Source organism: Eriocheir sinensis, chromosome 16 (assembly GCF_024679095.1).
Source record: "Eriocheir sinensis breed Jianghai 21 chromosome 16, ASM2467909v1, whole genome shotgun sequence".
Classification (NCBI taxonomy): Eukaryota; Metazoa; Arthropoda; class Malacostraca; order Decapoda; family Varunidae; genus Eriocheir; species Eriocheir sinensis.
In genome coordinates, this window is record NC_066524.1 from 15,337,286 (window position 1) to 15,349,799 (window position 12,514).

Consider the following 12,514-nt stretch of genomic DNA (forward strand, 5'->3'; position numbering starts at 1 on the left):
TCCTCCCTATCTCCTTTGTCGTATACCTTTGCAACAATAAACCATCAATATAAGTCAATCGTTTGCATCTCCATTTGTTTTCTTGTAAGTGGTAGGCCTATTTACTACTAATCACACTACCTCATCCTCCCCAACAAACATGAGTTGCAATAATCCGTAGTTTTGCAGCCTAACGGAGGTGTGGCGTGGAGGCCAAACCCGGATATTTGGACAGGAGTCAACCAAGGCCGCGGCGTTTTTTTCCTATTTAAGGAGGTATATGCCCAACGGGAGGCGGTATACAACATAAAGGAGGGGAGATTCTTGCCTGGGCGTCACTCTTAGCTGGAATATGTGGCAGTGTGGACATCCTCTCTTCGTTTATTACAAGGCAAGTCAGGAGCTCCACCGTGATCGTACTGTTAAATTAAATATTGCTAAAGTTCTGGCGTGGTGACTCGATTTCCTTGTGGGTTGGTGTATATGTATGTAGTCTTCTATGTTTTAAAATGTGGTAGCTAGTGTGGTCATCCTCTCTTCGTTTATAACAAGGCAAGTCAGGAGCTCCACCGTGATCGTACTGTTAAATTAAATATTGCTAAAGGTCTGGCGTGCTGACTCGGTCTCTTTGTGGGCTGGTGTATATGTATGTAGTGATTCTTCTTCTACGTTTTGAAATGCGGCAGTGTGAACATCCTCTCTTCGCTTAATACAAGGCAAGTCAGGAGCTCCACCGTGACCGTACTGTTAAATTAAATATATACGGTATTGCTATATACATCTTGCGCGCTGACTTGATCTCCTTGTGGGTTGGTGTATAGGTATGTATATTCTTCTTCTACGTTTTAACATCATCACTGGTTAAATTCCTTGATGGTATAGCTTCAACCTTTCTTCTTTATGGCCCTTAACACCTGTGCGGCCTTATTAAGCAAACTATTCACAGGTGTGCCGCGCCGCCAGTGTAAACTCTAGTAGGTTGTACGTCTCTACTCTCTACCGTAGTTCTTATCTGGTGCGCTTCTCTGGTAAGTACATTTAATTAGGTCATATCTGCAACGTTTATCTGGTACGTTTATTTCTTATCTGGTCTACGTACGTTTATAATTTTCTGGTACACTTAAGAGTTCGTATATACATCTGGTCCATTTAGAGAGCTTTATATTAACTGGTTTCTCTAGTATTATCTGGTGTAAATGTATTGCTGATCTGATATAATTACTCTGGTACATTTATCAAATTTGTGGCACGCTTGGTTTTTTTCTGGTACGTTTTCAGGTACACTTAGCTCTCATTTGGTACGTTTACTGGTACACTTAACTTTAATTTGGTACATTTTCTGGTGCTACACTTCACTCTTCTCTGGTATGTCCTCTGGTACATTTTTCTTTTATATAGTACGTGTAGTTCTTATTTGGCACTTTTCTCTGGTACACTGTACGTTTTCTGGTACATTTATCTCTCATTAGGTACATACGTATATACGTTTTCCTAATACACCACTTTGAAACGTCTCTCTGGTACACTTAGTTCTCATCTGGTACGTCCTTTGGTACATCAATCTCATATAATTGGTACGTTTAGCTCTTCCCTGGTACGTTTTCACTGGTACACTTAGTTCTTATCTGGTACGTCCTTTGGTACATCAATCTCATATAATTGGTACGTTTAGCCAGGGCCAGGGAGAGCCATCACTGGGCCCTGGTACTATGAGTGTCATTGGGCCCCTACCATTTGGCTTAAGATTATTTAGAAAAAGTTTTTCAACAACTATTATTTTACTGATAAACTGTAGAAACTTCTATTATATATATACATATCATGTTTATGGTGTGTTTTGCATATTAGTATTCTCTCCAAAGGAGAGAGTGACTGACAGCCAACACGTTGCAAACCTATTAAATAATTACTTTTCCTCGGTGTTTAATAATAACAGTCCTCCCACCACCACCACCAACACCAGTACTAATGTAAATCCCGAGCATGCATTGTCTAACTTTGAAATAAAACCCGATGAAGTCCTTAAAGCCCTCAAATCACTTAAAACAAATAAAAGTCCTGGACCTGATAAAGTATATCCAACTCTGCTGAAAGAAACAAAGAGCGAAATACTCTCCTCCCTCACAACCGTATTCAATATGTCCTTGCGACAAGGCATTGTCCCTTCAGATTGGAAAAAGGCTAACGTGACACCGATTTTTAAGAAAGGAGACAAAAAAGTACCAGGTAATTACAGGCCCATTAGTCTAACTTCGGTTGTAGGTAAGCTACTTGAGGGCATAATTAGAGACAAAATTGTGAGTTACCTTGAAAGCCACTCATTAATTGGGGACTCACAACATGGCTTCCGAAACAAAAGATCCTGCCTATCAAATCTATTAACCTTTATAACGACCTCTTCACTGTTTATGACGTAACCAAATCACTGGACGTAGTCTATCTTGATTTCAGAAAGCGTTTGATAAAGTCCCGCATCATAAATTACTTTACAAATTAAAACAAATAGGTATTGACGGTCAGGTAAACCAATGGATCGCGAATTGGTTGAGCAACAGACAACAAAGAGTAGTGATTGACGGATTTAACTCAGAGTGGGCGCCGGTCACTAGTGGCGGTCCTCAGGGCTCGGTTCTTGGCCCAGTGCTCTTCATTATTTACATCAACGACGTGGATGTTGGACTCAATAACCGCATTAGTAAATTTGCAGACGACACAAAGATTGGTAACTCGGTTCTCACTGACGAAGACAGGCAAAGCCTCCAAGAGGATTTGCACAAAATTTCAACTTGGTCGGATAGATGGGAGATGCCTTTAACGTAGACAAGTGCCAGGTCCTTCAAGTTGGAACGAGGAATAAAAAGTTTGATTACGAAATGCGCGGCGTTAAACTCAAAAGCGTTCAATGCGTCAAGGACTTGGGGTCAAAATCGCGTCAAACCTCAAATTCTCACAGCAATGCATCGATGCAGCAAATAAAGCGAACAGAATGTTGGGCTTCATTAAAAGAAACTTTTATTTAAGAATAAAGATGTAATACTCCCGCTCTACAACAGTTTAGTCAGACCCCACTTGGAATATGCGGTACAGTTTTGGTCTCCTCACCATGCAAAGGATATTGCTAAATTAGAAGGTGTTCAGCGTCGGGCAACGACAATTATCCCTTCCTTGCGCAACAAATCCTACGAAGAAAGACTTTCTACCCTTAACATGTTCTCTCTTGAAACGTCGCCTCCGAGGAAAACTGATCGAATGTTTTAAAATACTTAATGGTTTCACGAATGTAGACAGATCAACATTGTTTATGATCGATGACACTTTGCGCACGAGGAACAATGGCGTAAAACTCAGATGTAGACAAGTAAATTCAGACTGCACCAAATTTTTCTTCACCAACGTTGTAGTGCGAGAATGGAATAAGCTCCCATCATCAGTGGTCCAGTGTAACACGATTGACTCCTTCAAAAATAAGCTCGACCGTCACTTCCTTCAACTTAATATCAACTAGAGTAGAAATGCAACGTTTTGGAGTCTTCTGATTAATGTAAAATCACTTAGGTTTAAGGACAGACCACCAAGTCTGGACCATGGGGTCTGTGTGGTCTGATTTTCTATGTAAATCTATGTAAATCTCTCTCTCTCTCTCTCTCTCTCTCTCTCTCTCTCTCTCTCTCTCTCTCTCTCTCTCTCTCTCTCTCCATTTACTCTCCCATTTTTTTCCCTCCTGGTCGGGTGACTGGCCCCCTTTGAGGCCGGGCCCCCTTTGAGACCGGGCCCTGGTGTAAAGATACCAGCTTCACCACCCTCTCACGGGCCCTGCGTTTAGCTCTTCCCTGGTACGTTTTCACTGGCATACTCATCTGGTACGTCCTTTGGTACATCGATCTCATATAATTGGTATGTTTAGCTCCTCCCTGGTACGTTTTCATCATCTGGTACGTCCTTTGGTACACCAATCTCATATAAGTGGTACGTTTTCATCATCTGGTACGTCCTTTGGTACATCAATCTCATATAAATGGTACGTTTTCATCATCTGGTACGTCCTTTGGTACATCAATCTCATATAAGTGGTACGTTAACTCTTCCCTGGTACGTTTTCATAATCTGGTACGTCCTTTGGTACATCAATCTCATATAAGTGGTACGTTAACTCTTCCCTGGTACGTTTTCATCATCTGGTACGTCCTTTGGTACATCAATCTCATATAAGTGGTACGTTCAGCTCTCCCCTGGTACGCTTTCCCTGGTACACATGTGCTCGTCGGTACGCGCTGTTACCGTGTACTCGTTGCAGGGGAGCGCCGCGGACACAAACATGGCAGCAACGTCCTCGCCAGGGAAGAGGCTCCTGCGCTCCAAGTCCGGGCTGAAGATCGTGCCCATGAGCGAGGGTGACAGGAGCCCCTTCGAGCTGAAAGAACCGGAATGGATCCCCGACAAGCTGGTAAGAGGGGGACTAACAGGTGATACAGGTGGGCACGCAAATAACTCACCTGGCCTTGGGATCGTAATTAAGGGGCGGGGCACTTAAAGGCATTGTCAGGTTGGAGTAATATGGTGGTAAATAGGTTCATGATAAACTAGTAAAAGGGGGGAAGCACAGGTGGTAAGGGGTAATTCAGGTGGGCACAATTAATGGTTCACCTGGCCTTGGGATCGTAATTAAGGGGCGGGGCACTTAAAGGCATTGTCAGGTTATAGTGATATGCCATGATGTGCACTGTGAAAAAACTAAAATGGAACCCCCAAAAAGCTAGTAAGAGGGGGAACAACAGGTAATTCACGTGGGCACAATTAATGGTTCACCTGGCCTTGGGATCGTAATTAAGGGGCGGGGCACTTAAAGGCATTGTCAGGTTGGAGTGATATGGTGGTAAATAGATCCATGATAAACTAGTAAAAAGGTCAATAACAGGTGATAAGGGGTAATTTAGGTGGGCACAATTAATGGTTCACCTGGCCTTGGGGTCGTAAGGGCCTGGGAACTTGTGGGCAGTGTCAGGTTCTAGTGGTATGATTTGCACTGTGTAAGAACTAGAATGGATCCCTGATAAGCTAGTAAAAAGGTCAGTAACAGGTGGGCATACAATGGTTTACCTGGTGGCCTTGGGGTCGTAAGGGGCGGGGCACCTAAGCTACGCCACAGTCAGGTAAATGTGAGGTCCTGTTATGGTGTTGTTCTGCCACAGTGATATGATTTCCACTGTTCTTCACTAATGTACACTTTCTCTTGTTTCTGGGTCATTGGTAAGGGGTAATTAATAGTGGGAATAACAATAACAAAATAAGGTAGATGTATCCATAATTACACCTGTTTCAGTATGGCAGAGCAAGCCATCCTATGGTATATTTTTAAAAATTAGCAGAGACCCACCTGACTGATAGTAGTAACATTTTTGCAGAAGTAATAACCTATCACTGGTTAATTAGCTGGGTCTCAGAAACCAGTAATTTATGGGAAACAGTTATCAGAGGGGTGAAAACACATTAAAGTCTACCAGGAAAAATTGTGTCAACCACAAGAGTGATTTGATTCTGGATAAATGCAGGAGAGAATTGGAAGGAAGGCTTCGGTTATTATCAAAAGGAGAGAACTAGAGTCTTCCCCCATGACTTCTTCAAGGGGAGTTGCTCAATGAGAACTGAGTTTGAGCATTAGATAGATGAATAAGAAAAGCAACCTCATTTAGCCATTTCATAACTAATCTAGCTAACCTCATTTTCTGATTCAGCTTGTCACTGAGCCTTATGTGTTTCAGAGCCCCACCTGTATGGACTGCAAGGAGAAATTTGACTTCCTGAAAAGAAGGGTAAGGAGGTGACATACATCGTGTTGTCGTTGGTGGGATAGCAATTCATGTGCTGAGTGGCAATATCAGCCAGACCCCATGCCTCACCCACTCCTCTACCCTTTCCAGCACCACTGCCGCAGGTGTGGGCGTGTGTGCTGTGCCTCCTGCTGTGACACCCGCATGGAGCTGCCCAGAATGTGCTTCCTCGACCCCGTCAGGCTCTGTTCCACATGTGCCAATACAACCCTGAAGGAGAAGATCTTTTTTAACCAGGATATCAAAGTTCTGATGGGGGGTAAGTGTATGCAGCAGTATCTAATGTTATATCTGTGAAATAACTTTGCTTTCCTTTGTTTAATAACCTTAAGTAGTGTGTGTTTGTCCTGAATGTTTCCCTGTTGTATTGATATTCTTCTCAAACCTCTTGTCAAATTAAAGAACAAAAATCACTTAGTCTTTTGCTATTTATCAGGATTGTTACATTATTTGGTTAGGTTACATAGGTACTTTATTTAATGGTGGAGTTGGGGTATTTTATTTCGTAAAGGTTAGCTACTTTATTAGGTTGGGTTGAGCTATTTATTAATCTGCTGGGATTTGGTTAGATATTAGTGGAGTAACATTACATTCTTTGGTAGTTTGGTTATTGTAGATGGTGGGTTTAAGTGACTTTATTTTGTGGTGTCAGGTTCCTCAGAAAATCAAGGACCTAAACACATTGTATACATACCCCATTTTACTGCTAAGGAAGTAGGAGTTCTGGGATCAGTAAGTAGCGGGCTTTTTTTTTTTCATCTATTTTTTTTTTTTTTTTTTTTCATGTCCTTGCACTCTCCTCTGCTGTAAAAAAAAAAAAAAAAAAAAAAATTGAAGTAAATATCACCCTTATCTTCATCACCATTACTGTCACTACTTAGGGCAGCAGGTTGTTCAATTTTCATCACTTTATACAGTTGCCACCCCCATCCTCATTATTGTCACTATCTACATCAATATATTATCTGTCGTAGGTGCCATCTTGTGCCTGGCCAGTGACACCTCCAACATGGTGCACTGCCGCCTCTCCCACGACCACCGCCTCCTCATCCTCGCCTGCAACTCAGACCCGGCTGCCATGCCCACCTGCATCCCCCTGCACCGGTTGACGAACCTCCAGGTGGAGAGGAGAGAGCAGGTGAGGCTGCTGCTACCCTCATCATCACCATCATCATAGTCATTGTTATCATTACTAAAGGCTGTAGGTTATTTAATGATTTAGCACTTGAAGTAAATGTCACCCTTATCTTCATCATCATTATCATTATTATCATTACTAACCCGGTAGTAACGAGGTTCATGTTTCTTAATGGTCCCCCCAAGCGAGAAAAATGAGAAAAAATCACCCCATCACACAAACCATTTCATAATATATATCAAAGCATTTGTGATCAGATTATGTATCATCTATTTTGGGGGGTTTAAATCATGGCACAAATTTGGCCTGTCGCTGTTACACGGTAAAGCCACAAATTTGGCCCGTCGCTGCTACCGGGTTAAAGGTTCTTGTATTTCTTCATGACCTGAGGTAGGGTTAACTTTCATGGCTAACTGTTTGGTGTTGGCAGGGCACAAATGGCAATGGGCTGGTGACAAGCCTGGTGGTGCAGTACTGCCTGGCAGGGGAGGAGGACCAGGAGATCACCCTTGAAGCACCTGAGAATGCCGCCAACACTGCCTTTGCCTTCCTGTCCGCCCTGGAGAAAGCCATATTTATGATGCAAGAATCTCGGGACATCATCGGAACCGGGGAGTAGCAGAGGGCCAGAGCCTGTGGGTGTTGGTGTGACCTTAGGGCCTCTGAGGGGAAAGGAAAGGTCAGATGAGGTCAGGTCATCATCAGGTTAGGTCAGCCACATTCATTCACATCCTGCCACACCCTGCCACATTTTTGAAGGGATTGGGGTGTGGCAGGCTTCACTTTTGTATGTATTCATTTTCATGTGCCAATTTTTTTATGCCTTGTGACGTTTGTTGAGTGCCACCACATGCAGTATTGTCCAGGAGGGTGTGTTGCCAGAGTGTGCTTCCACCAAAGGCACCTCGGGAAACATGTGCGGCTTCCATTAATAAACGACAGTAACACGTTGAAGTCCTTTGAGATTATATACGATGGCCGTCACTTCTCCACACATTACTTACTGTTATCACTTATCTGTTTTGAGTACTATTTAAAATGTGATAAAACGTGCTACAAGAATGATCACCTTGCCATAGATTCCTAGGTAATGGAATAAAAGCTTAAGCCAGATATGTATGAAGTCAAACTACATACTATAGGCAGAAACATTTCTCTGTGGATACTCGCCTCGTGTGTACATGAAGAAGCCTACAGTGAAGGGTGTGGCTGGAGAGTACTTGGAGGTTGTTGAAATAAGAGACAAAGAGTGCAAAATACAAACCAGGATGGACGAAACGTATAGTACAACATGAATTAACCAAGAAAGCTTCACCAAACAATGTGGACACTTTTCTAGTGCGAGAGTGGAATGAATGGAGAGTGAGAGGAAATGTTAAGGTTAGTAAGGAAGTTCTCGTAGCTTTGCCAAACTTTGTGGATGGTTTTATAGTGTGAATGGAATGAAGGGAGAGTGAGAGAGAAAAATAAGATTAGTAAGGACATGATTGTAGTGGAATTAACGGTGAAGGAAAGGGAAAAATGGGGTTAGTAAGGAAGTTCTCGTAGCTTTGCCAAACAGCATGGATGTTTTTGTAGTGTGAGAGTGGAATTAACGACGAATGAAAGGGAAAAATGAGGTTAGTAAGGAAGTTCTCATAGCTTCGCCAAATAGCGTGGACGTTTTGTAGTGTGAGAGTGGAATTAACGGTGAAGGAAAGGGAAAAATGGGGTTAGTAAGGAAGTTCTCGTAGCTTTGCCAAACAGTGTGGATGTTTTTGTAGTGTGAGAGTGGAATGAACGCCGAGTGAAAGGGAAAAATGAGGTTAGTAAGGAAGTTCTCATAGCTTCGCCAAACAGCGTGGACGTTTTGTAGTGTGATAGTGGAATGAACGCCGAGTGAGAGGATATATTAAGGTTAGTAAGGAAGTTCTCGTAGCTTTGCCAAACAGCGTGGACGTTTTGTAGTGTGATAGTGGAATGAACGGCAAGTGAGAGGGAAAAATAAGGTTAGTAAGGAAGTTATTGTAGCTTTGCCAAACAGCGTGGACGTTTTGTTGTGTGATAGCGGAATGTATGGTGAGTGAGAGGAAATATTAAGGTTAGTAAGGAAGTTCTCGTAGCTTCGCCAAACTTTGTGGGTGCTTTTATAGTGTGACAGTGGAATGAACGGTGAGTGAGAGGGAAAAATAAGATTAGTAAGGAAGTTATTGTAGCTTCGCCAAACAGTGTGGACGTGAACGGCAAGTGAAAAGTAAAAAAGAGCAAGGTTAGTAAGGAAGTTGTAGAGGCAGTGAGAAATTAATCATTTGTCTTCGCTGCTTTCAGTTCGTTAGGGTCAGTTGCCTTATGGAGTCTCCGTGGACTTGTCGTGACCTGTTTAGTATTTGTATTTTTTTGTGGCTGAATACCTGTGTTGGTGCGAGTCTTGTATTTTTTTGTGGCTGAATACCTGTGTTGGTGCGAGTCTCGGCTTCACCCCAAGACAAATGGTGGGCTAATTTAGAATCTCCCTTGCATGTCCTTTGCTGGAGGAAGGTACTCAGGCCCATACTCTCAAACATTTCAGGGCTTACTCACCCATATTGGATGAGGCTGTGGTAGAGGTTGTTGTGGGTATTTCCATGGGTAGTTTCATGAGCCTAGTGATGTTTTGACTATAGTGAAACCAAATTGTCGAGTCTGTTTGGGCGTTGGCTCCCGCGGGTCCATTTCTCCCATCTGCTCTGCCACACAGTCCCAACACCTATTTTTTCCTCTCGTATGTTACCTACAGCTTACATATGAGAGGAAGAGATAGGTGTTGGGACTGTGGCAGAGCAGAGAGGAGGAAAGGACCCGTGGGAGCCAACGCCTAAACGAACTCGACAATTTGGTTTTACTTTAGGCTTCATCATGAACGTGAAAACACTCATGAGAATCCGACTAATCTCCTTTGTGACCTTCGGAAATGTTAGTTGTGAGAGCTGAAAATGTCTGAGAATATTGATCCTAAACCTTCCAGAGCAACAAGTGTGCCGTCACCCTGTGTTTGGGGCCATTTAAGTGCTACATGTTATCCAAGGGTGACCCGGACCTGTCTACAACATTGCTTCATAACTTGGAGACATGATGTATCGGATTCATTTTACTATGTTATACTTTATATTCTACAGATGAAGCGTTATTTCTCATTTACTCAGAAACTGTGTATACTCATATAATAACTTATCATAACTATAACTCATTACTAATATATTCATACTTTATTTGTTGAATATTTTATTACAACTACTAAAAAGTAATATCTTAGGCTATTATGCAGTGGGCCATTTGAATGCAGTGGGTAGGAGAGAGATTACTCCATAAGTGTTGGAAGTCTGAAAGAGGAAAGGCGGAAGGCAGAGTGAGAGGAGTGTTGTGAGCGTAGCAACGAAACACTCTTATCACACCACCATGAAGAAGTGTTGGTATAGGAGAAGCCAACGGTGCCAAATTGTCATACTCTGCCTCTTATGTTTGCCGATTTCTCACCCAAAAACTGCTTTCATCATCCTAATAACTGCTTTCATATATGGTTATCGTTGAAATGGTTAATTTTTGGTGTTTTTGGGCTATAGTTATGGGCCTAAAGAACGGTAAATACACGGCTCTGAGGACGATAATCTAGGAACGGTGGGAGGAGCCAGAAGGTGTTCCCGTTGTGGCCGTGTCGCATGTTCTGTATAGATATCAGTTGCCACCACAAGCGCTGCCTCACTCGCCCGCCAGTCCTGTTTATGAGTTGGTGGTCAGAATACAAAGTTGGCTCGTCTGGCTGTAGAGTTTCTTCATGAGGGGGACCGTTCTCTTTGCATCACTCACGCATCTCATTGGCCTTCTTCATGTTCCCACAATTCATCATTACTCCGTCATGACCGTGGCACGTGTTGAGGAATAACATGGAACATTAAAATTATACATAATCAAAATGGGTAAAATTTTTCATTGGTAGAAATGTTGAGAGGAAGAATCACTCGTCATTTTTAATCTTGTTAGTTTTGAGGGATTGTGTACTTGTAAAACATTGCCCATAGATGGATATTTTTGGTACTAACTTCTCATGACTGTCAGTGGGTCCATCATGTCGACTGATTCTGCTACATTTGCATGGCCATGTGTTTTGAGTGTTGCCATTGTTAAGATTTCATTTCCAACACAGAGGTATCAATCTTAGTTGATCCCCAGCTGTTTGGGAAGTATTACTTGTGACAAATGTACATATCATAGTAATTTTTATATTTTGAAGAACTCACTTTGTTACTTTTTGTTTGCAAGTCTATACATAATATTAATAACCTGATATTCTAACAAAGTATTTAATTTGCTAATCAATTTCTTTGCAACAACCACCAACACCACACCACTCCTTGCTGTATCTCGGGTAAGGTCATGCCTCCTCTGGCCGCACAATTATCCATGTAATGCTCACTGTCACCTTAACACAACACAGCATGTATGGACTTATCCTTACTTGCATTTTTTTTTTTTACTTACATTGCTCACTTAGCCAGAGTAAGCATACTTAAGTGTCCCAAGTCAGTTTGGTGCAGTATGAGGTTTATTTTTTTAAGCATTAGTTTCCACTTTGAGTTGTGAAAATTGGGACAGACAAGTTTCCTGTGTCTCTGGAAAATGGCCATGCTTCATTACAAGGGGAATCATTGCACACTGGTCTGGTGCTTCCTTGAGCCCAGGTTTTCTATTTGAAGATGTGCATGCTCTCTCCCCTCCCTTCACGGAGACACCATCCTCATCCCTTGAAGCAAGCGTTTGGTGACTGAGAATGAGTCTTGTGTAAAGGTGGTAGGGAGGAAGGGGAAGCTTTGCCTGTCACTTGCCACACAGCAGCACCTCTCTGTGCCCAGTATTAAGGCTGCCGGCCCATGTCCTGGCCTTGCTCGTTAACCTCACTGCACCTTCTGGTCTTGCAGAATCTCAGACCGAATCCATTCATTTACTGACAGCTGTAATCTTTAAGTATTCTGATACATTGATATTTTTATATGATGTTGAGTGGGCAGACCTACTGGCACAGAGCTAAGTGATTTTCTACGTAAGTTTATATCAGTAAACTGTTAACCTTTTATAAGTGGTTAAGGTTTGTCATTATACAGACCAATACATGTATACACAACTTTATGTAAAGTATAAATATAAATATATATATTCTTATATTGTTTCATAAAGGGATGGTTTGTGTATTTGCATTATGAACCAATAAGAGCTTTAATAAATATTAGCGTGTTTTATACCCTTGCTACGAACCATGACAGCCAGGAGGTGCTGAGTAGAGGCGCCCAACGGGTATTCACCACCCATCGGGTGATGTGTTCCCTGCAGGCAACACCTCTTTCAGGTCAAGCCAGAATACCTCTCAGCTTCCACAACTGTCCATTCTCAAAAGCTGATCATCTTAGGTGGTTGGCTGGTGAGGTCACAGGCCTACAATGTAAACCCTCTGGGAAACACATTGAGGGATTCAGGATCAGGTGATAGAGTACTAATTCTGATCCAGACTGACCAAGGCCTTCTATTCAACCATTCTGTTATTGAAATATGAAAAGGGTGC

At 42.4% G+C, this 12,514-nt stretch overlaps 2 protein-coding genes across 27 annotated transcripts in view; one reads left to right on the plus strand and one right to left on the minus strand.

The window, feature by feature from the left end:
• Nucleotides 1-12,514, minus strand: part of LOC126999356 (uncharacterized) — a 34,905-nt gene that overhangs the window by 2,743 nt on the left and 19,648 nt on the right. The window lies entirely within an intron of this gene.
• Nucleotides 216-12,181, plus strand: LOC126999357 (zinc finger FYVE domain-containing protein 21-like). Of its 26 annotated transcripts, none has more exons than XR_007753278.1 (8): nucleotides 217-370; nucleotides 4,274-4,423; nucleotides 5,739-5,789; nucleotides 5,898-6,066; nucleotides 6,782-6,945; nucleotides 7,376-8,656; nucleotides 8,750-8,841; nucleotides 8,934-12,181. XR_007753278.1 is itself a non-coding variant. In XM_050861895.1 (6 exons), the coding sequence occupies exons 1-6, from the start codon at nucleotides 332-334 to the stop codon at nucleotides 7,562-7,564; spliced, it is 762 nt and encodes a 253-aa protein (XP_050717852.1). In that variant the 5' UTR covers nucleotides 217-331; the 3' UTR covers nucleotides 7,565-12,181. The 26 variants fall into 26 exon arrangements, 5 of the variants coding, with proteins under 5 accessions (XP_050717853.1, XP_050717852.1, XP_050717854.1 ...); XR_007753283.1 differs by having other exon boundaries at nucleotides 9,119-12,181; XR_007753282.1 differs by having other exon boundaries at nucleotides 7,376-8,564.

Coding starts and splice junctions, on each gene's coding strand:
- LOC126999357 (XM_050861895.1), top strand. CDS start 332: ATGTGGCAGTGTGGACATCCTCTCTTCGTTTATTACAAG. Junction 4,424..5,738: donor AATGGATCCCCGACAAGCTG/GTAAGAGGGGGA, acceptor TATGTGTTTCAG/AGCCCCACCTGTATGGACTG. Junction 5,790..5,897: donor TTGACTTCCTGAAAAGAAGG/GTAAGGAGGTGA, acceptor TACCCTTTCCAG/CACCACTGCCGCAGGTGTGG.